General features: G+C 46.1%; 1 protein-coding gene across 1 annotated transcript in view; it reads right to left on the bottom strand.

Annotated features, from left to right (window-relative positions):
- Positions 1-295: 295 nt before the first annotated feature.
- Positions 296-24755, bottom strand: part of syt9b (synaptotagmin IXb) — a 44471-nt gene continuing 20011 nt past the window's right edge. The window contains exons 5-8 of the mRNA XM_080001782.1: positions 12781-12901; positions 11924-12095; positions 11653-11782; positions 296-2007 (exon numbers count right to left, since the gene is read on the bottom strand). Coding sequence (XP_079857908.1) covers positions 1930-2007; positions 11653-11782; positions 11924-12095; positions 12781-12901 — 501 coding nt within the window. The 3' untranslated portion in view covers positions 296-1929. The remainder of the gene's footprint in view (positions 2008-11652; positions 11783-11923; positions 12096-12780; positions 12902-24755) is intronic.

Raw genomic sequence — 24755 nt, 5'->3', positions numbered from 1 at the left:
CAAGGAAGACTCTTAAAAAAAGAAAGTGTGATTTTTAGTCTATCTGAAAAATGACGACACCATTGACTCCCAGTGTCACCTCCGCTCCCTGGTGTTGGGATTGCCTTGTGTGTGTGTGTGTGTGTGTGTGTGTGTGTGTGTGTGTGTGTGTGTGTGTGTGTGTGTGTGTGTGTGTGTGTGTGTGTGTGTGTGTGTGTACCTTCCTGTTTAAATGTATCTAATTTTTCCACATAAATCCTTTCCAAATACTTGCCAACGTCAATCCGCAATCTCACACTGACCATAAATGACTTGATACAATAATAAAGAAATATTTATTAACAACATCTGCAGAGACAGTTTGGGCAGTCTGCCGTAGTTCCATGATACACGTTTGTGTTAACAATTAGATTTGTTTTCTCACGACAAAGAAAAAATGTTTTTAATTGACAACATCTCACACTTAAAATATGCATGCATTTTCCCTAAAATAACAGAACAAATAACAAACCTATTCATCGTTTTGGACAGTGATCGATGCAAAGCCATAAACAATACTGGCATCTACTTGATAAGAAAATCAGAACTTTTTTCCACAGTCCATCGAAGCAAATTCAGGATATGGTCCAAATAGAGATTTAAGGGAAAACAAAAAGCATCAAAGGTTGGACACAGGAGTCGAACTTAAACAAATCTGGTCGTCAGAAAAGCAGGCTGCGCAGACACCACAATTGCCCCTATCAAAAAGGCACAAGATATTTGTCTTCCAAGTGTAACGGAGAGGGTGGCAATGATCCTTTTGGGGGCATCTGAAACGCTGGAACTCTGGGATGTGTTTTTTTCTTGTATGACATTCTAAATTTTGCTTCTAATCATTCCACAACGTCTTCTTAACACGTGAGTAAGTATTATTTTTCCCCCCTTAGATGGTCTATGCAAATGGATGGATCAAGGATGAACGTATCTCACAAAATTTGCACAAACCTGATTGGCTCGTTAAGAATTCTACGTCAATTTTCTGGTGGGATCGCATGTTAAAGGATGGATTTTACATTCTTCCCGGCCCCGTTGGGAGCCTTTCAGACGACGGGACATATGGCCGATAAACCATTTTGGGGAAGAAATGCTCAAAACTGAACGCCAGCAAAACCTTTTTTTTGAAGGGCCGCCGTCTGCCTCTGTCATGGACTGTGCTGGTGTCTTCTTTATTTTGACCATACCCCGGTTGTTTTGGGAAAACAAAGACACTTAAACATGCATTAAATCAAACACCAACGCCGTTCCGTCGTGGCGGAGGCCTTCGAGGAACAGCCCTGATGGAGAGTGTTTAGAGTGAGAGGCCCGCCCCCCAGGGATACAAGAAACCCTCCCTCTTGACACCCAATGTGACCGACACAGACGACGGGTGACCAGCGCGTGATCGACGATCCAAGTGTTTTTAACCCTTTCGCACGGTAACATGTAGGCTTTTGTTGAGAACGTCGCCTTGACAGCCAACTAGGTATGCACCGGGCGACATGCATGGACTGTTTCAACATCCATCAAATACCTACCTGCGATTCAATCACTCAAATTATTAGAAGTTAACATGGACTGCAGGGGGGTAGAGGGCCTCATAAAACTGTTCCCATCGACGTGTTGTCAATAATGTTTCCTGAACAATTTCAAAAAGTTCAAAACTTACTATACCGTCGTGGTGGTAGTTTAGTTCGCATGTGGAATGTTATTAAGTGGTTTTTGGTTTTCATGAGGCCAGAGGAACATGGAGTAAGAATCAGTCCTCCCTTTAGTCTTAACGTACCCAAAGACTATCGATGATGATACAGTACTGCACGATGACGAACGGCTTATGACAATCTGTCGTGTTCTACACAAAAAACTTGTTTAACTCTGAGTGTGTGTGTGTGTGTGTGTGTGTGTGTGTGTGTGTGTGTGTGTGTGTGTGTGTCCTCAAGGTGAGGGTGGGGCCTTCAAGGAGTTGGTAGATCCCCCTTGACTGCCACATCCTGCGGTCCCTTGCCCGATCCACTGGAGAGACAGGAAGGGAGAGAGGGGGAGAGAGGGAGAATGATGACACAGGATTGAATTCACAGATTTCTGCATTATAAAAAAGGAAGCCGCTCGGCTATGGCCTGGCACAACGCGTCACCGTTCACAGTGACAAAGCACCTCTTTAGCCGCTGCTAAAGGTGGCTGCTAAAGTTGTCAGGAGTAATTAGACACGCGGTCCATGTGAGGAGTTGCTCAAAATAGGTCATTGCCAAAGCCAATTTTGACGGGTTCCGCTGACAGCAAGTGCTCGGAGCGATAGAAATGGCTAATTAAGATCAAGAAGTCTTCACAGGAGCTCCGAACTGCACCTGAGCAGCACTGGGTTTGGGCAAAAGACGGCGTTTACGCCAACAAGCGCCTTCCGAACGGAATCAGAAACGCTGTGTTGCTTGTTATTATGTTATTGCTGTTACATTATTGAGGATATTAGTTCATGTAATATTTTATTATTTTATAGTTATGTATATTGTGCAACGTCAAGCTCAAGGTTGTATGTTATTTTACAAACCATTCAATCACTGTGGACTTTTTCCACATGGGGAAGGGCAGCCATCTTCCCCTCTATCTTACTGGTACGAGGCCCGAATGAACAGAACGGGCCAATCGGAATAATTCGACCAATCTCCGCAATATGTGGGATAACAATTGCATGAGCTTTCTGCATTGAACACCCCTTCCCTGAGAAGACACAGCTTACGTCACATTTGGTGCTGACTGTATGTGGAATTCAAAGTTAATTTTATAGGTGTTTGACTTACAGTATTTATATTTTTGTAACTTAAATATTTCCAGTTGCTTCTGTGGTATACAGCTTGCGTATTATCATAGAAAGTGATTCCACAGGACTCGTCGTTGGATGTTGCAAAATCTTTGAGCTCTGACAAGAAACGTTGCAAAATAAATCATTTCTGAGAGCAGCAATTGCCAAAAAAAACAAACAAACTCTGTGCCATCCCGGAGGGGACGGCCTAATGGAGGGCAAACAGTCATTCAGTCCTCCTATCAGCAGAGATGCGCCGTAACCAAACGGTGATGGACACTGTGTGAAATGTCTCCCCAGGGATGGAAGTACAGAACCAGGCAGGGATTCGTTGTCCAACGCCAAGCTTCTAAAGTTGGCTCTAGGTGAGTTTGTGAACGTTTTAGTGGCTTGACACTGGCAGAAAATTGCCTTGCACGGCTGGTACACCCTGCTCAAACGTCATCCAACTCTCCCTTCCTCATTTCATACGTGCTTCCTTGAGCCGGGCATTGAGATAATTTTCTATTTTTCCAAGTGTCCAAAAGGTGTCTTCTGGATGTCCATAGTCTTCCGTGTATTGAGATACCCCAAATTCCCCCGACAGAAGTGCGGGTCTGTCGGGTGCGGAGTATAGCTGAAGATCTCCGCTTTAGCTGAAACAAGACAAGACATTCAGACTTCCTGCTCCTTTCATTCCTCGCTTCTTGCCACTCAATAACATCAAAACGACACCTCAGAGTAAATTTAAGAGCATTTTGCTGTTGTGTTGTTGTGCTGTTGTGCTGTTGTTGCCAGTCTGTAAGTGTGTGTGTGTGTGTGTGTGTGTTTCTGACCGGTGAATTATTGATGCATGTAGTCTGGTCGGGGGGTCAGAGAGGCTCAGTCCAGCACTTCAGAAAGCAATAGCCTTAAAAGAACCATGAATAAAAAGAACAATACGCTTGATCTGGGGACTGCTTGAGTATTCATGTGCTTGCCTGTGTTTGTGTGTGTGTGTGTGTGTGTGTGTGTGTGTGTGTGTGTGTGTGTGTGTGTGTGTGTGTGTGTGTGTGTGTGTGTGTGTGATTATGTAATAACATATATGTGTGTGTTTATTGACATGCATGTATGTATGTATTCTTTGTACTTAAACATGTAAGTGTGTGGATCCGACACACACACACACACACACACACACACACACACACACACACACACACACACACACACACACACACACACACACACACACACACACACACACACACACAGACCTACACTCCTGCGCTCATGCAGATAAGTGTGTGGGCCCACTGCTCGGTCTTTTGTGCGTTCATGTCCATTAGATTTCCCCAACAAGTCTTCAGAGCCTTGCCTGAACCTTTTGAAGTAACACAAATAAGCCATTAGCCTGGAATCCAAGGCCTGCTGGTGTGGCAGCTACTGATGATGCTACTGCGAGCACGCTAATGGGCTCAGATAGGACACTGCTACTATGGCTTTAGGGTATCTGACAGAATAATGCTCGGGTCACACTGCCGGCGACGGGGCTGCAGCGTGAAGCCAAGCAGCTCTAGTCTCGTTGGCAGGTCTCTGCACCACTGGCTTTTGTGGGTATGCCGGCTCAAAATCGACTGGCTGTTGTGGGCGCACCAAACATTTCAAACCTCTCTCCCTCTTCATATATAATATACATTATATACATAGATGGTGTCGTGTGTACTTTTTCAATTAAAATGGTGGAGCTGTTTACTTAGCAAAATAAATTACCTCTCCAAAAAACAACGTAATTAGTCTTGCCGTCTGTCTTTTAAAATAAAGAATTGCCCTTGTTGGAGAAATATAAAATGACGTGCTCCTTATTTTATCAATTGTTAAGTGACTTTTAATTTAAAGCATAGCCTATTCGTGAACAATACGAAGTGGTCCAGTCGTCCATTTTCCAAGGTTCAGCACTATTGAGAGTGCATCTTCCCTCCTATTGGCTGTTGCACCCGCGCTTGCCGCTGCTCATTTGCATGTTTAAATCAACTTTCCTTGTCGGCGTGAATCCGTGAGCTCATCGTCAGACGTAGCTCCACCCACTACAGCTGGATGAAGCCGAGCTCCATTTGAAATGCATTGCATCCCTTTGCAGTGCATGTACGCCAGCAGTGTGACCGTACCTTTACTGTGTTTGTGTGTGTATGTGCATGGGGGTTATATTAATGGTCCAAGGAAGAGCCAGAGAATACCCGAAATTTACAAGCAACAGAAATAGTCAGCTGTCACTGAGACGGCGTAATCGACTTACACCGTGTGACAGAACCTTAATGACTCCCTATAGCCACGGGTTATCGTCATTTTTACACTGTGACAGTTTAAAGTGATTTAGACACTTGTTATTATTAGTTAATTAATCAATTTATTTTTCTACTACTTAACCGAGCACGATGACCAGAGTCCTTTCAAGTCCTTACCGCGAGTTTGTGGTAAACAAGATGAGACTCCTTGAAACGTGGAGTTGTCTGCATAAGGTGACGTCGTACACATTTACATTTCACATTTACATGATAAATGTGCGTTAAATACTGTTCCAAAGGACACTGTTGACAATGCTTCGACGCATGCTATGCAAGGATGAACAAGCCTGAATGCCGGATTGGTGGATTTTCCTTATCTAATAAAAACCAAGGCCAGATATGCTCAGGCCAAGTCTTGCAGTGTTGGTGTCTCCATCTATATGTCTCAGATTTTCCCACTAAAAGCTGTGGGGGCGCTCTGTCTCCACTATGATAAAACTGAAGGGCAAATTCAAAAAAGCATTCTGCGACTTTTGCAGCTGCTATACTGCCGCAAATAACAGAAAAAGCGAGCACCTACTTCACAATGCACCCGCAAACGGTGAAATGCACCGCTAACTGCGCTGCCACGCAAATAGCCTCTCGGTGCGCAGGTGCTATTTTAAATTATGTATTATTTATGCATTTGCCGCAAAATTGGTCCCTTTCTATGCAAATGAGCCTCGTTGAAAAAAATGTCCAATTTAGAAACACCGGCGCTAATAGCCATTATTAGCGTCTGACCTGGTGGTAACTGCGCAATTTTCGTCAGAGATCTGGTGTAATTGAAGTGCATTTATAAGTGGGGTCACACCCAGACTTTCTAGTGATGTGTAAATAATATTTTTCTATTATTATTTGGGTTCAAACCCTGAAGGGGTAGAACCCTATTGTTTTCGCACCACTTTATTCTTCTTCTTTGTTGTTTTCTACCGGGTCTAAAATTGCCATGAGCTGGAACGAGCAAGAAACATAAAACTTGGACAAATAACTGATCCTCTCATAATTGTCCGCCATGATGGATGTTTTTCATTTTCATAATGTGAAAAACCGTAATGTGAATAGACTTTCTCTGGATTTTTCAGAGGGCGGGTGTCTACCATCTGGGTCCTGTGGTGCCGCGGGACGCTGCCTCCCCTTCCAGTAAATCAGGGAGCTGTGCAGACGTCTGGGCAGGGGTGCAGGCACTGCGGGCGACCCGGCCACAACCGCTGGGACTGCCCCTGGAAGGAACTTGGCCAGGTAGTCCAGGTCACCGGACCCTTACCCCAGTCGGAAAGGGGCCTACCAAGTACTGGTAAGGCAACAAGGGGGTAGACATCAGACTTTGCTGAACTCGGGCTGTTCACAGACGATGGTCCAGCAAAGCCTGGTTTGCCCCGGGGCTTTGGTGGAGGCGGCACAGGTGGAGGTTCCTTGTGTGCATGGGGATGTTCGGATAGGGGGATGGTAGCTCAGGAGGTAGAGCTGGTCGTCTAGGAATCTAAAGGTTGCTGGTTCGATCCCAGGCTCCTCCTGCTAGCATGCTGTAGTGTCCTTGAGCAAGACACTTAACCCCTAATTGCTCCTGATGGCTGCGTCCGTCGGTGTTTGAACAATTGTAAGTCGCTTTGGATAAAAGCGTCTGCTAAATGTAATGTAATGTAATATATCTGATGGTCCAGCTCAAAATTCGTTACAAGGGTGAAAAGCGCATGCTGCAGTTAGTTCCCGCCTGTCGCACTCCCTGATTTTGGGCACGGATTGAACAGGATTTGACACGTTGATGAGAGAGGCTGGGGGAGTGCATTTACGGTCGGTAGGATGATATGAGTGTTGCGTGGCGCGCGGTGACACAGAGGGGTAGTCAGCATGGCACGTCGGATGTAGGGCGACGTTTTTCCCCTTAAGCAGTCGCAGGACGACACCGTACGTGGGGCCTTTGATGGGGTAGTTAAAGTCGATGGTGTACTGATGCGCCCAGAGTCCGTGCTCACTCACTCGTATTTTTCGGTGATTAGCGACAGGTTATATCGGAGTGAGCTGTGACACTCAGAAAGGAGAGGAGATAACCCAGTTGTTGGTGCGGAAGAGCCTCCAGAATATGCTCTTCCAGCCGGCTCACCATAACCCGATGGCTGGTCACCTGGTCACGCCTGCTTCTATTGGCCGGGTATTTGAGCAGATGTGCATAAATGGTGCACTGAGTGTCCTGAGTGCCAGTTAGTCAACCCTCCGGCTACCCCAAGAGCACCGTTGAGGCCCTTCCCCCTACTCCCCCAGGTCCCATTCAAAAGACTCGGTATGGACCTCATTGGGCCTTAGACCGCAGTGCCCGCGGGTATTGTTTTGTGTTAGTCCTCGTGGATTATGCAACCAGATGCCTTTGCGCAGTAGAACAGCCAAAAGTGTGGCGCAGGCACTGTTTCAGGTCATCTCCTGAGTGGAGTTTCCAAAGTAAATCCTGACCGACCAGGGCACTACCTTTATGTCACGTACACTTCGGGGAACTTTACAAGTTACTCGGCCTCCGCTAAATTTGGGCCAGCATTTACCATTCCCTCGTCTAGCGGAGCACCTTAATAAAATGCTGAAAATCATGATTCGAAAGTTCGTTCACCGTAATTGGGACAAGTGGTTGGACCCCCTGTTGTTTGCAGTGCGGGAAGTTCCCCATGCCTCAACGGGATTTTCCATGGCTTTGGTCACAGCGGTCATTGAGCAGGATGAGTTGGGGCCGGAGGTTCAAAAACCGGCCGAGCAAACCGCGGCCCTGTTAAGTGACCATCTTTCTCCGTCCCAGAGGGCGGAGGTGGCCCACTTCAGCCTCGCTTCTATGATGTTTTCTCCTCCCTGCCAGGCCTCAAGTCCCTCTTACACCACCATGTGGAGATGACCCCGGGGGTGAAGGTACGCTCTCAGCCGTATCGCCTGCCCGAACATAATAGAAAGTTCTTGCAAGCAGGATAAGAGGCCATGCTGGAAATGGGCGTGATAGAGGAGTCCACGAGTGACTAGTCTAGTGCCATCGTGCTGGTGGGTAAGCCCGATGGGTCGGTCCAGTTCTGCGTCGACTACCGAAGGGTGAATGCGGTGTCAAAGTTTGATGCCGACCCGATGCCCCGGTCGATGAACTTGTCAACTGGTAAGGTACAGCTCATTTTTTCTCAACAAAGGATTCAACAAAGCACTACTGGCAGATTCCCTTGTCTCAGGAGTCCAAGGAAAAATCAGCATTCTCCACTCTGTTCAGGTTGTACCACTTTTGCACACTTCTGTTCGGGTTGTTCGGTGCCCCAACCAAGTTTCAGAGACTCATGAACAAGTGTTGCGTCTGATGTGCATAAACCTACCAAGACAATGTAATCATTCACAGCAACACCTAGGATGGGGCATATGCAGCATGTGGGCGCAGTGCTTGAGTCCCTGAGGTGGGCTGGGCTCATCACCAACCCAAAGAAGTTTTGGAAGGAGGGAGGTACGGTATCTGGGGTACCACTTGGGTGAAGGCCTGGTCCAACAACAGCTTGATAAAACCACTGCGGTCGCAAACACGCCGAGACCCAAGACCAAGAAGGAGGTGAAGCAGTTCTTGGGGCTGTCCAGCTTTTATAGGAGGTTTGTCCCCGACTGTCCGGAGCCAACCAGCCCCTTGTCCGACTTAACTCGAAAGGGTGCCCCAGATCCGGTCCAGCGGTCAGAGAAGTGCCAGCAGGCATTTGCAAAGGTAAAGTCAGCTCTCTGTGGGAACCCAGTGCAGTTTAACCCTAACTTCTCTCTCCCTTTCTGACTGCAGGCATCGGACAGAGTGCTGGGCGTGGTCTTGTCCCAGGAGGTGGAGGGAACCGGGCAGCCAGTGCTGTACCTCAGCCACAAACTCTCAGAGCAGGAGTCGGGGTATAGCACAGTTGAGAAGGAGTGTTAAGTGATCAAGTGGGTCATTAGTTCCCTCCGCAATTACCGCCTGGGAAGGGCTTTCACCCTCTGTTTGAACCATGCCTCGCTGCAGTGGCTCCACCACATGGAGGACACAAACGCCCGGATCACCCAGTGGTACCTGGCTCTCCAGCCCTTCAATTTCCGAGTGCTCCATAGGCTGGCGGTGCAGATGGTTGTGGCTATCTCTCCCACTCTGGGGGTGGTTGTTGTCGGCTGGATGGCTCCCTGCCTAAGTCGAGTGGTGGGCGTATGTGGTGGGAGGCTGCAGACGGCAGCATGGCTCCCTTTCTCGCAGCCGCCAAAGCTGCCTCGAATCGGCCGAATCAGTGCCGGCGTGTCACTGATTGGTCCGACTCGGGGCAGGGAGCTTTCTGTTGAACGCTTTAATAAAAACTCTCGCCATGTCGGCAAACCAGGGCCAGAAAGACTGCGTCTCCCTCTCTAAACTCCAACCTGTGGGTAGAGATTCGAACATCTGGATTATTGAAATGCTGCATGCATTGTGATGATACAAGTGTGTGATTGATCTCACTCCTTCTTTAAACAGAATTAAACTAGCTGAAGTGACTTTGCTCAACTTTGTGAAGCCAGAAACCTGCTCGTTGCTGCTCACGGTTTTAATTTTGGCTGATTTAGCCGTGAATTTGCCCTAGGGCTATAATTCCAATTATTGTTACTCGGTATCCTATAGTGATGCCTTGAATGGGTAGCAGTCTGTGGTGGTTTTCATAACGCACTCCAAAAGCAATATGTTGAAACTTTGAATAATTAATAAAAAATAAATAAAAACGGTTCTATAATTCCTATTAAACTCAAAAGATATAAAAAAAAAACACAACTAAAAGTTATAGGGAATAAGTTATAGTGAATTGTCCCCCCCAGACAATTTCCTTTATTTCCATTATTTTCATTATACACTGAAAATCTAAATAACTGCTGTCCAACAATTATTTTTATGTTTTATTTTTAAGTTTTATATTTATTTTATTATTATTTATTTATTTATACTGATAATTCGTAAAAGAGGCCATACATACAGTATATGCAGTGAAATGTCATGACACCCGGTGATTACGCACAATAAGCTCTATAAGCTCTAAAAATACTAAACATTTTAAAAATGTGCGTAAACGACACAAGGTGCTTGTGCAGGGGGCTGCATGGGGCGGCACCACAATCGCGATTCTGTGTTCTATAATTATGCAATAGAATTAATTGTCTGTGTTGTATTAAATATACATTTAAATCCTTCTAAATTAAACTTACCTTAACTTACCTTCAGCGCTTACCTCACAGAGTAGAAGTCCTGGCTATTAAAATATCAACTGCAAAGTGGTAATGGCTCTCAAGGTTAGTATGTGGCTCGTGGTACCATAGGTTTAAGTCAGAAATGCTTCCAGCAGTCAACTTTCTTTTCTCTAGAAGAAATCTAGAAATGAAGAATCTAGAATTGTAGAATCTAGAACAAAATAATATTTTTCCGCTGGTATCTAAATGGGATCTCACCAGCATGTGGGATGTTCACAGTAGTAACGCCAAATTCCAGGTGTAGCTTTGATGTAGAAAGCATTTTTCACACTCGCAATATCCACCAACAGAGCAGAAGTGTCATTAGGTCAAGGCTCCACTTCGCATTTCATCTAAGGTTCCCCGCCCACTCAGATTCATTGAAGAACTCCAGCGCAATAGACGGCCACTAGAAATTTGTCGCTGTCATACTCTCAAGTGAGCAATATACTGTGTGTTTTTACAGCTGTTGCAAAACCACAAGCACAACAGCCTGTTAGCATTTCTATTGCTCCGTTTCTATCGCTTATTGTTCGTAAGCGATTAAAGACGAGGAAAAGCTTAGACTCTGGGGCAAAAGACCTGAAACCTGCCTACCATGGCAAAACCATGCCTATTTTTGACAATAAATAAACAGACCTGCCAGAGTCCCTGCTTACAATCCTGTTCCGAAAAATAACATTTACACAACGAAATATGTTGCAAACGCGAAAGGGATCACAATGTCCGTCCTCCTACATCTAGAAATGGACAGCATAAGAATAACAACAGCATATACACAAACTCTTAATTCTAAATGTTAAGGACGAGTTTTATTGGTGAATATTTAAATCCTAAACACATTCTGAAAATGGGATAAACCCCGCAGTGGCTGTCAAGCCACTTGTCCCCATGAGTAGAGTCTCAAAAGAATTAGAACGGCTCAACGTGAATTTACATGAATCACTCCGGCATCTGTTTCACCATTCTATGTTTGACTTTAATGAGTGTTGGGTGAAAATTCAGGAATAGAAACAGCATCTGAATGAAGCCACTCGTCTCTCCCCCTCCCTCTCTCTCTTCCTCTCTCTCTGCTCTTTCTCTCTCGTGTGTTTTTGTCAGGGAAATCGCTGAAAAACATGTCAGATGCGGATTATGCAACATATTTATGTAATTGGTTCATTTTTATTTTACCCCAGAGGGAACCTTAAAACAGAAATACCGACATGGCTACACGAATAGCGAAAACAAGCCCGGCTTCATCTTGACATTCTTTATTACTGAAGCTCTTTCTGCCTTGAATTATTGATTTTCTTTCAAGAATAATTTCGGCGCACATTGTATACACCCTGACACTCACACAGACATATTGGCGGGGGTGGTGGGGGGGTTTACCTCTACGAGGGGGTGCCAGTGTGCGATGGGCTTGCGAGGGTATGTCAGCATCTCACTCCAGTGGTCTCGTCCTAGACTCTGTGCCTCGTTGCCCACTCTGCACACCCCGATCACTTCGTTATGGCCCACCCTGTGGGGGGGGATGGGAGGGAAGACTCAAGAGGGGCTCTACTCAATAATAAAGTAATTAAGATTGGGTATATACCGTATGCTGATTCATTTTTAGGCTGATTGGAAATCCTATATACCAGATCAACAGACAGTGAATTACCGGTCGTAGTCCATGACGGCTATAAGCAGGCTGATTTGGTGGATGTTCTCGGGTGGAACATCAAACACTATGGCTTCGTTGTACACTGGGTTCAGGGTATTACGCTTCGTCGACGTCTTCCTCTTCTTCAGCCTCCGACCTTCGCACATCAAGGACACCTTAACGTATGGATCTGGAGGGCAGAGGAGGAGGACAAGAACAGTTAGAAATTGACGCAAAAGGACCAAGAGACAAACTAGCAATCTGTAATTTGGTAATTGGCCGTGAGGGGGGGTTAAAACTATGGATGCATACCTACGAAAGTAGCACAAAGGGGAGTATTTCCTCAATGCAATTGCGTGTGCAAAAGCCAACTACAGCTGTAACCGGATTGTGGCTAGGTAGGATTTTTGTCACCTTGATAATGGCCAAGTTGTCATCCTTACGCTGTCCCTTGGTTGCATTTATTTTCTCTGAACTTTCCCCTAAAACTTTTCTTTTTGCTGCTCAGAGCGGCCTGCACTCACAGTCATTCACTATATGCATCATATTAGCTCCTATTCCATTCTAATTGCAAACTTGTTCATACTTGAACATGAGTCATAGTAATTCATCCATGGCTAAACTCCCTAAAATCTTCCACATGCTAAAAATGTGTGAGGCCTGTATTAAATAAGGAACTACTGATGAACAAGCCAATTTCTAGCTGCAAATCAGTCAACTACGACACTGAAATTAATGCCATTTTAATGACACAAGACAGTGGTGTGACTCCCCTTAAAAGACATGTAACCACTGTTCCACAATTGATACAACCAATCACATCTAGAGTCCGAGCAGTTCAGTATCAATGTTGCATTTCCGAAGAGCGTACACACCAGAGGCGCCTGTGATGTCCATGGCTTTGAGATTCCTGGCTTTGATCATGGTGATGGTGAGTCTGCCAGCCGTTGGGAGATAGCACAATGAGAACATCAGCTCCCCAAGGTCCACGTTGTCCTGTGGAACCGATACAAAATCAAAATTCATATTGCACCATATTTCCGGAGGTCCGTTGCTTAGGGTTAAAACCACAAATTGCTGCCAATGTTCCATGTCCTGCTAATGTGAATAAGTTGCATGCGTGCTTCTCAATATGCAGTTCAAGGTGTGTTTATTGAAAAAGGACACAAGGTCGTGAAGCAGACATATGAAATATAAGAAAGGCGTCTCTTGACATCCCATTGGTTTTTCCTGACAATCTCTTCTGTACATTGCCATACAGTAGCAATACACCAAACTCATCGATATAAATCATCCAGGGATCCATAGATGATTGTGACCACGTGTGTACAGGCACCAGTGGACGGCAGTAGAGCAAGGTTCTTACAGTCAGGGATGCGAACAACTCGCTTTTTGGCGAATGTTGCTTTTTTCAGGTCAGTTTGGGTGACTTGTGTGAATCGTCCAAACTAATCCGTAGAGTTTGTTTTAATTATTTTGGGGGATTTTCTTTTTTTATCCGTTTGAGGGAACGACGCCATCCACGATCGACTGATTGAGTGGACTCGTTCTCTGATATTACGTTAGACGCAGACACCGTCCGGGTCCACTGTGGTTTGAAAGTGCTGCTGTGTTCACAGGCTCGGTAAACTGTAATGCATGTAGGAATCATGGCTCCCACCATAAGTTTATTTCATACCATTTTTCACCATACATGTGTTTGCATCCCCGTACAGTTAACTAAAACTAAACTAAAAAGTAAAACTAGGTGTGAAAAAAATATTTTCCTTAAAACTCGACAGAAAAAAAATGAAAACTAACTGAAACCATAAAGTGTACTTAGAAAACTAACTAAGAAAAGAATAGAAAATAAACAGGAAATGTCTTTAGTTTTAGGCTTTAGTTTTAGGCTTTAGTTTTTTGGCTGCTGCCAAATCCTCGGTTCTCATTCTGCTAGACTTATCAGCTGCTTTTGACACTGTCAATCACAGCATACTCCTGTCCATACTCTCAAGTATGGGCATAACGGGCAGTGCACTTTCCTGGTTCGAATCTTACCTCACTGGACGCTCGTTCAGTGTGACATGGCAAGGCCAGCTGTCTGTGCCTCACAACCTCACCACAGGGGTGCCCCAAGGCTCGGTGCTAGGACCCCTCCTCTTTGCCATATACACCACCTCACTGGGCCCGATCATCCGCTCACATGGCTTTTCATATCACTGCTGTGCGGATGATACTCAACTCTATCTGTCCTTCCCGCCCGACGACCCCACTGTCTCGACGCGGATCTCTGATTGTCTCGCTGACATATCCACATGGATGAAGGATTATCATCTTCAACTAAATCTGGCGAAACCGGAACTGCTGGTCTTCCCGGCCAAACAAGGTATTTATCACAACATTGATATTAAAATCGACTCTCTATCTCTTGTTCCTACCAAGGCTGCAAGGAATCTTGGTGTCATTATTGATGACCAACTGACATTCTCGGACCATGTTGCCGCCGTCTCCCGGTCCTGCCGCTTCGCACTACTCAACATCCGAAAAGTCAGGCCGTACCTGACCAAATATGCCACTCAACTGCTGGTACAAACCTTGGTGATGTCCCGTCTCGACTACTGCAACGCTCTCTTAACAGGCTTGCCGGCCTGTGCGGTGAAGCCACTGCAGACGATACAGAATGCGGCGGCGCGACTGGTATTCAACCAGCCAAAGAGGGCACATGTCACTCCGCTGCTCATCGAGCTCCACTGGTTACCTGTAGCCGCTCGCATCAAGTTCAAGTCTCTTATGCTGGCCTACAGAGTGATTGCTGGGAATGCTCCCGCCTACTTAAATGCTCTTGTAAGAGCACATGTTGCCCCCTGGATGCTGCGCTCGTCAAATGAGCGTCGCCTGGCTCTGCCGGCCATACAGCCACGGCAATCCAGGCTATTCTCATTTGTAGCTCCACGTTGGTGGAACGAGCTGCCAAAAATGACCAGAGCAGGGACCTCCCTCTCTGTCTTTAAGAAGCACTTGAAGACCCAGCTCTTCAGTGAGTACCTCCTCTCCTAACCTACAATTACTTAGCACCACCTTGCAGTATTTATTGTTACACTAATGTCTCTGTCGCAATGTAGCTTGGATGTTATTCTCCCTTGTAAGTCGCTTTGGATAAAAAAGCGTCTGCTAAATGACTAAATGTAAATGTAAATGTAAATGTAAAGACGACATTTAACCATGTCACAATATTACGATGACAAAATCCCAGACGAAACGTTGTCTCATATCGCGATATGGAATAACAATTTATCGCCCGACCCTCAGAGAGAACCTGACGACATCATGAGGGGTTAAGCACCAGTGAGCATGTTAGACATGTGATAGCTCTGAATTACAGCACCCATTGCTACAGCGCGACAGGAGGACTGTGACATCAAAATCAGCATAAGGGTTCGTCAGCTGTGTATAGCGCTGCATCATCTGCGCTTCAAACCGCTTCGAGCTCTCTTGGCTCAAGCACAAGGCACCCTCAATTACTTTCGGCCCTGATTCCAAACAAGCTAAACGTAGTTGAAATGGAGGCCGAAATAGTGGCTCGTCATTGTGGGTCTTCAACCACAAATGCTTTGGGCTTCATGGGAGTGTGCACACAGACACAGACACTCACGCACGCACGCACACACACACATAAGCATGACTTACTTAGGAGACTCTGGTCCCAATTAACACCTCTGAAAATAAGGCGAGAGCATATGAGACAGAGAGCAATATGTTTATTAGACACGTGCGCCTCCCAGGGTTTTTGACATGGGAAAATCAGGGTTAGCGCTCTCTTCAAATCAACCGCAGAAATTAAAAAAAAAAAAGCTCAGTAGATTAGCTTTTACTGTTTATATTTGAAAAAAGGGATGTGCTGGATTGATTAATGCGCCACAAGATCGCCACACATCCACCGACACCCTGGAGCACTTAAATTACATTTCTAACCTTCTGCGACATTTCACGATCATCATTCCGTAGCTTGCGACTTGTGTTGTTCAAAAGGTTCGGCAATGTTTTTTTTCCTTATTAGAGGGCTTCTCCTTTGCCAAACTGAATCCAACACAGAGTCATACAGTGGGTTCTTTCGGCTTTTGATGTTTCAAGACTCCTCTGCGTGCGGTTATCAACATGCAGGTCGTTATCGAGTTTTGAATTTTCAGGTATTGACTGTCGGGGAACACCAATTAGTCAGGATGGTAGTTAAAGGTCAGTCATTATTGCCATGGAGGAGAAATCGATGTCTCCACACACACACACACACACACACACACACACACACACACACACACACACACACACACACCGACACACACACACACACACACACACACACACACACACACACAAACACACACACACACACACACACACACACACACACACACACACACACAAACACACACACACACACACACTCTCTCTCTTTTGCACAAAACCACTAAGAATCAAATTAAAGTAATGAGTTGACTCATCTCAGCTTTCACCGTGGACTATTATAAACACACACACACACACACACACACACACACACACACACACACACACACACACACACACACACACACACACACACACACACACACACACACACACGTGTGTGGTCTAGGATCAGTGAGAATCTGAGTGGTGTAACGAGATGGTTCATCATGTCCGTGTAATGAGGGAGAATCCACCTGACTGCACATTATCAGTGCAGGATCGAGCCTCTAAGATCCTTACAAGGCTGAATGCATGTTGACACCATCTGAAGAAATTACACCTTATATTGGGGTGAGTGTCTATAGAATCTAATTACAGCTTTCATCTAAATCCACATTTTACCTCGCTTTTCGGCGAATGTCGCTTCTTTCAGGTCAGTTTGGGTGACTTGTGTGAATCGTCCAAACCGATCCGTAGAGTTAGTTTAAATTATTTTGGAGGATTTTCTTTTTTTATCCGTTTGAGAGAACGACGCCATCCACGATCGACTGATCGAGTGGACTCGAGCGTTAAAACCCTTCCATTAAAGATAAAGGCAACCAATTGGATTTTGGGGCCTGTGTAATGTCATTTTGGTGTGTGCCAATATGTTTACCTTTATGTACATTTGTATCAGAGCCCTTGGTTGGGCCAGAATAAAAGAACCTTTCTGCAATTGAATCTAGTTGACACAAAAGCATGTACTATATATTTGGCACTGCATGTTACGGCATGGCGCCAGGGGACATTATTACCAATTTGCAACAATTAAGGTAGGACCTGAATAAATCGAATGCCCCATTCAGGCCAGGAATTGACATTTTGAGGGTCTTTACAAAGTAAGCTGTACCGATACTGCTATGTATATAGTGAGTTATCATGCTAGGTAGTTATCATTATCATCACAAGTAAAACAAACATAAAGGAATGTAATTCTACCTCACCCCTCAATGTAGACTGTTGTGCAACTATTTTTATTGTGTCAGTGGAAAATCTGATAAAGTGACCGGTAAATATTGGCCAGCTAGGGGGATGGGGTTCAATTGTATAGGCCACTATACAGAATATGTATAGTGGCCTGTGTATTCCATTATTGCCTTGCTCTATAAAAAATACTCAATAAAAGGAACTGTAAAAAAAAATTGTGAAACAAAACCTGACTGACAAGCTTCGTGGCCCAGTTCATGTCTTTTGAAGTGATTGTTTTGGATAGCATATTAAATTGATAGCTTTGTATGTCTCCATTGTCTATCTGCTCTTTTCCAATTTATTTTTACATTTTATTTTCCTCTTAGTGGCTATGACTTTGTCTGACACACTCTTAATTTTCTGTGTGGCAACATTATTAATACATTCAGTTAGTCTAGACTTACATTTCTAGAGTGTCACAAGAAGTAGTAAGAGGAGAAAAAGAGAACATGGGATTCAGGAAGGTCGAAGCAGAATCAACTTTAAGATAGTGTAGATAATTAGCCTCTTCCTAAACTGTATTGATACAGTTGGGTATATCAAAGAAGACACAAAGCTCATCACTAATTCCAACTTCTATTCTTCTACCCTTTATTTGTAGGACTTGGATGTCTAGGCCATGTGGAATGACCAGGTCTGATTTTACACAGTGGCAGCATGAGAACAGATTGATCACTCTTAAGATGCAGTGCAAGTTATTCAAATGTACAAAATTAGAGAAATAGGAGAAAAATAGTCTTAATGTGTGAAGTCTTAAACTGTGACTATTGTGGTATTAACTAATGATTGTCAATAGTGATGAATGAATTGTCTTTTCTGTTCATTTTTTTTGTCCAGTTATTGCTATTGAGCACCTGAACATAAGAAATTGGGTCCACACCTCATTTTCCTTAATCCAACAGCTGATGGATGCCAAATTCGCATTTTGTTTGTTGCAATAGTCTCACAGTGGCTTAAAAATAGATATAGTTATGTAATTTGGAGTTACAGTGCTTTTTGTTATCTGCACAAAGGAGCGAATGTAAACAAACCTGGAGGAATGTGGCGCTTCTGGAAATCACCCAGCCCAGCCACCATAAGATGAGGATGAGCTTGTACCTAAAATGGCTGCAACTTCTGTCGTTTGGATGTGGTTTGGATATTAAAAAAAAACATCCTTTGCAAAGTATGCCACAGACTGGTCCCCACAATGTCAGGCCCACACCCTCTTAGGGCCACTAGGGGCCGCTCATCAGCACACGCCTGGGGTCCATCAACCATCAAGTTCAAGTTCAAGAGATTATTTGTCACATACACACACATACGGTCGTACATATATGCAGTGAAATGTCATGACACCCGGTGATTACGCACAAGCTCTATAAGCTCAAAAAATACTCTAATGTGCGCACACGGTACTCGCGCAGGCGGCCGCAGGGGGCGGCGCCACAATCGCGATTCTGGGTTCTATAATTATATCATAGAATTAATTGTATGTGTTGTATTAAATATACATCTAAATCCTCCTAAATGAAACTTTACCATAACTTACCTCCAGTACTTACCTCACAGAGTAGAAATCCTCCAAGCGTTCACATCGTGTCTTGGTCACGACGCCCCACTAGCTGAGGGATGTTTATTGTCTTCACCATGCTGTTTTGAACAACTGCAGTACCTGCAGTATTTATTCCCCCATCTTCAATCCACTCATTGCCAATCTTCAGCTAACTTACCTCAGCTAGTATCTTCTCTAAGTCTGAGAATTTGTTTGTACAGTCTCCATACTAACCTGCCTTTCTCCCTTCCCCGTCCGAAGCCATTCCCGTCCTGCCTTGCCGAGCCTGGTTGCCTGTTCCCCCTATCCAGAACCTGGATAGGGGGAACAGGCAACCAGGCTCCCCTCATCGTCCACGCTATCCCTGCCCAGTCTGGCCTGGTCCCGTCCAGGTGTCCCGCCTTCCAGAACCCGTGGACCCGATCCTGCCCTACCAGGTCTCACCCTTCAGCACACCAGTGGCTCCCAAAAAAACTCCTTTATTTTACCCCGTTTGCCAGCTGCCTCTGTGTTGTGCGTTTGGGTCCCCCCTAGCCCTGGTCGTAACAGTATGATCTTGCAAAAACATGGACTCAGCTGACACAGACGCACTCCGGGACATCGCTGACCACTTCAGCAACATCTCAGCGGCCGTGAGTGGCCTCCAGACCTGCCAGCTCCGCCGTCTCCCGCACCGCCTCCCAGCCTGGCTCCCAGCGCTCCTCTCGTCCACTGGGAGCCCCACGTTCCGGCCTTGGCAACATATGACGGACACTTCGGGACGTGCTCGGCTTTCTAAGTCCAGTGCGCTGTTACATTTCACTGCATATATGTATGAAAGTATGTATATGTATGTGACAAATAAAAATCTTGAATCTTGTGTTCAAGCAGCAGCCGTCGTCCTACGCTACCGAGGGCTCCGCATCGCCTACCTCATCGCCACCCTGAAGGGGGCGGCTCTTGCCTGGGCTTCAGTGGTGTGGGAAAGTCAAGGTCCCGAGAGCCGCTCCTACAAGGTCTTTACGCAGGAGATGAGGAAGATTTTCAATCACCTTGTTCGTGGTCAAGAACTGGTGAAGAGACCCCTCTGTCAGGGTCCCCGCAGTGTCTCCGCACTTGTCGTGGATTCTGGACTCTGGACTTTGGCCACAGAGAGCGGCTGTGGCCAGAGACGGGGCACTGTAGATGGGGCACTACAGGATGTGTACCAGCACACCCTTAATGACTACCTGTGGGATGAGTTAGCACTGCGGGACAAGCCTGCTAACCTGGACCAGCTGGTAACCCTGGTGAGCCAGCTGGACAACCAGCTCCGGGAGTGCCGGCGTGAGAGAGGTGTACGGACTATCCATACTTCCTGCTCCGTCAGTTACATCCTGGTCTCCGGCTTCTGCAGCCCCTGAGCACCCCTGGAGTTTCCAGAGCTGTTCCGAGCCGGAGCCCATGCAACTCGGGCGTACTCTGCTGTCTCCGGAGGAGCAGGCCCGCCGCCTGCAGACCAAGTCCTGCCTGTACTGGACATCTCCGGGCCACATGCCAGCTACCTCTGGGAGGTTCATACGACTCAGTGCACGTACCAGCCGAACAAATTTCTAACACCACCCTCCATCCGTTGCTATCTGCCGCTCTCTCCTGGGGTGATCTGACTCTTCAACTCTCAGCCATCATAGATTCTGGCGTTCCCCTCTCCGTACCAATCCGGGTCAAGGGTCTGACTGGAATGCGGATAGAGCACCAGATGGTCCCCCTTGATCTGCCACTGTCAGGGAACCACCAGGAGTCTATGGTTTTCCATAACATTGTCTCACACAAAAAAACCCTGGTTCTGGGTTATCCCTGGCTCCGGGCCCACAATGGACCACTGGCAGAATTACCGCATGGAGCACCCAGCTCCATGCGGTAATTCTACCAGTGGTCCTGTCACAGCCACTGTCTCTGTTCCGCCTTTGCCCCTTCGTCAGTCAACCAATCAGGTCCCCCGGAAATCCCAGACCTGTCCTCTGTCCTGGAACAATATTGGGATCTGGGTCAGGTTTTTAGAAAACAACATGCACTGTCCCTACCGCCACACTGTCCCTATGACTGTGCTATTGATCTGCTGCCGGGCACCCCTCTCTCCTGCAGCTGGTTGTATAATCTGTCCACGGAGGCGTATATTCGGGACTCCCTTGCTGCCGGGATCATCCACCCTCATCTTCGCCGCTGGGCACCGAGTTCTTCTTTGTGGCGAAAAAGGACAAGACCCTCTACCCCTGCATAGACTTCTGGGGCCTTAGTGACATATCTGTCAAAAACAAATATCCCCTGCCCCTGATCGACTTGGTTTCTGTTCCCCTCCGTGGGGCCACACATTTCACTAAACTCGACCTCCGCAACTCTTACCACTTGATTGGCATTCGTAAGGGGGACAAGTGGAAGACCGCCTTCAACACCCTGCTAGGCCACTTGGAATACCTAGTCATGCCCTTCGATTTGTCCAATGCCCCTTCGTGTTCAAGGCATTGTTCAATGACACCTTGATTTGTTCCCAGTCCCCCGCAGAGCACGAGAGAGGCTTACGCGTGGTCCTGCAGCGCCTCCTGGAGTACAGGTTATATATGAAGGCCGAGAAGTGTGTATTCCATGTGCCATCAGTGTCTTTCTTGGGTTTAATTATTGGCCAGGGGAGAATGGAGAATGGAGATTGATCCTGGGAAATTGGCTGCAGTGGCAGAGTGGCCAACCCCCACCAACAGGAAACAACTTCAGCATTTTCCCGGCTTTGCCAATTTATACCGACAGTTCATCCGGAACTTCAGCCGCATCGCCACTCCAGTCTCGGCCCTCACCTCTACTGCCCGTTGTTCGAATGGGCCCCCACAGCAGAGGCTGCATTGGCTGAACTCAAGAGCAACTTCGTGTCCGCCCCGGTCCGAGCCCAGCCAGATGTCAACCTCCAGTTTATGGTGGAGGTGGAAGCCTCAGAGACAGGGGTAGGAGCTGTGCTGTCCCAGCACTCCCCAGCCGACGGTAAGCTCCACCATGTACTTTCCTTTCCTGCAGGCTCACTCCTCCCGAAAGGAACTACAACGTTGGCAATCGGGAGCTCCTGGTGGTGAAGCTGGCCCTGGAAGAATGGTGGCATTGGCTGGAGGGGGCGAACTAGCCCTGGACTGACCAGAAAAACCTGGCCTCCACCCGGCTCCATTCCGGCCTCCTCTGTCCCCTACTGATCCCCAGTCGCCCACAGTTCCATATCGCCCTGGACTTCGTCACTGGCCTCCTGCCATCCAGTGGCAACACAACTGTCCTCACCATGGTAGACCGGTTCTCGAAGGCCGTCCACTTCATCGCCCTGCCCAAGCTGCCATTGGCATTGGCAGACCGCCGACCTCCTGGTGGCTGAGGTATTCCAACTCCATGGTATCCCTGAGGACATGGACTCGGCAGGGGGGCACAGTTCATCTCTGAGGTGTGACCTGCCTTCTGCTTTGCCCTGGGAGCCAAGGTCAGTCTGTCCTGTTTTCACCCCCAGACCAACGGCCAGACTGTGCAGGCTAACCAGGAGATGGAGGCCATGCTTCGCTATGTCACGGCTGCCAACCCCTCCTCCTGGAGCGGCCAACTCCTGTGGGCCGAGTACACACATAACACCCTTGTCAACGTGTCCACCAGTCAGTCCCCGTTTCTCTGCTCCCTAGGCTACCAGCCCCCTCTGTTCCCGTCCCAGGGGGGAAGATCTCTCTGCCTTCTGTCCAGGCCCACATCCTCTGCTGCTGATGAACCTGGAACAAGGCCCGCTCTACCCTGCTCCAGTGTCCACCCGGCCCCAGCGGCAGGCCAATCATCGCTGGACCCCAGCGCCCACGTACGCTTTCGGCCAAAGGGTTTGGTTTTGGGCGAAGGACCTGCCCCTCAAGGTGGACAAACTCGCCCCCCGGTTTCTTGGTCCCTTTGTCATTGAGTCTACCGTCGATCCATGTGCTGTGCATCGACTCTCAATAAAACTCCTTTGTTTTACCCCGTCTGCCAGCTGCCTCTGTGTCATGCGTTTGAGTCCCCCCTTGCTCTGGTCGTAACACAAAACACACTCAAACACAATAATCCTCTTCTATCACCGATAGAAAAGCACCTTTTTCAAAGCATTTTTAACGTGTTTGTGATCGCGTTTTTGGTATACATATATATATATATATATATATATATATTTTTTTTTTTTTATTTTATTTTTTTTTTCAGCTTATTTTGCCACTCCAGTTAATTTCAGATCCCCAACAAGTGCATCACAAATAGGCTTTACAATGTGTTTTTTTTTATATAAACGACTTTTAATTGGATATTCAGAAAACGTGCTTTATCGTGATATATATCATTATTGAGATATGAAATGACCTATTGGAGATTTTGGCCATATCGCCCAGCCTTACCTTGACATTTGAATGAAAACATATAATAATAGTATCTCACAATTCAGATAAATCATAGCCATCAGCTCAAATATTTGAATCAGGCATAAATATGTCGTAATTGTGACAACCATAGCTGACAGCATTTAGTTACCTTTACACCCAAGTGACACTGCCACACTTCCTGTCCACCTTAGAAACACAAAAGAGAGTAAATTGCTGGGTATATATTTCATTTAGTACAGTGGTACTATTACTGCCAAGCCGTGGCTCTGCAAGAAAAAGAAAGATGAAAGATTTTCATTAAGCCGGCCAATTATGAAGGACTTATCGGTGAGTGCCTCAATATTCAGCACAGAACATTTAAGAACCCAGAAAAATGTTTGCTCCACATTATGTTTATCGAATGATAGAATAAATTTCACAGAAATTGATTCATGCTTGTGGAAGCTGTTGTTCAATCCACCAAATATTCAAAATAAAGACAAGCAGGGCTCAGTTTGAGGACTGAAAGAAAGGAAAGTGGAGACCCAGAGATGTCTGCGGTGCATTTTTCAATAACCATCCATCCGTGGTTCCTCCCATGGAGTCCAAAGTACGATGCTAAGTTCAGACCAGCCACACAACTGGTTTTAGCCCGAGTTAGCCCAACCCCATACAGTACGTATGGAATCAAACAGGGTCATTAAGATTTCGAGCTTGGAGGAGCTTGGATCTTTACAAAGGTTTTGAGTATGAATTTTGATTGACCAATCAGATTCTTGAGTAAATTCGGGGTCAATATTTGTGGTCTTTGGGTTTTGTGCTTTTCTGCTTGTGCTTCCAAGTCTTTTTTTAAACATGCTCCAGGCAATGGAATGACCGTAAAATATTTGTTGAAATTAAGTAGTAGTAGTAGTAGTTAAGTATTAAAACACATGATTTTATTTAATGAAAATTACTCAACTGCATTCTATACTCTCGTATCATTTTTTTTGTCTAATCTTAAATTACATGATCAAAATATGCACAGATTTTTTGGAATACGTAACCAACTCTTTGCAAAATCGCAAACAAATATAAAAGCATCAAAACACACAGCAGCAATAGTCGGGATGCACGTTTTGTCTCCATCCACCACTCTCTCGCGCTTTTCTTTCCAGTCTTTTCAGATTGTTGTCTTTGAACAGATAGATAGAACACACACACACACACACACACACACACACACACACACACACACAAATGTGCCCACACACACATGCAGAAACACACAAAAACAATGATGATTGATCAGAAATAGAGCCAGGCGAATCTCCAGGCCATAGATAATCAAATAAATTGTCCATCACACACACACACGCACACACACACACACACAAACACACACACACACACACACACACACACACACACACACACACACACACAAAGCCGACACTTACTTAGGCTTGCAGACTATAGGATGGCAGCCACTGCTCTTATGAGCACTCAAATCAAGTCTGTGGTCGAAGTTAGGGCCACTTGTGCTCGGACAATG

This window comes from Zeus faber, assembly GCF_960531495.2.
Source record: "Zeus faber genome assembly, chromosome: 6".
Lineage (NCBI taxonomy): Eukaryota > Metazoa > Chordata > Actinopteri > Zeiformes > Zeidae > Zeus > Zeus faber.
Note: the sequence above shows the minus strand (reverse complement) of the source record. Positions and strands in the feature narration are given on the sequence as shown.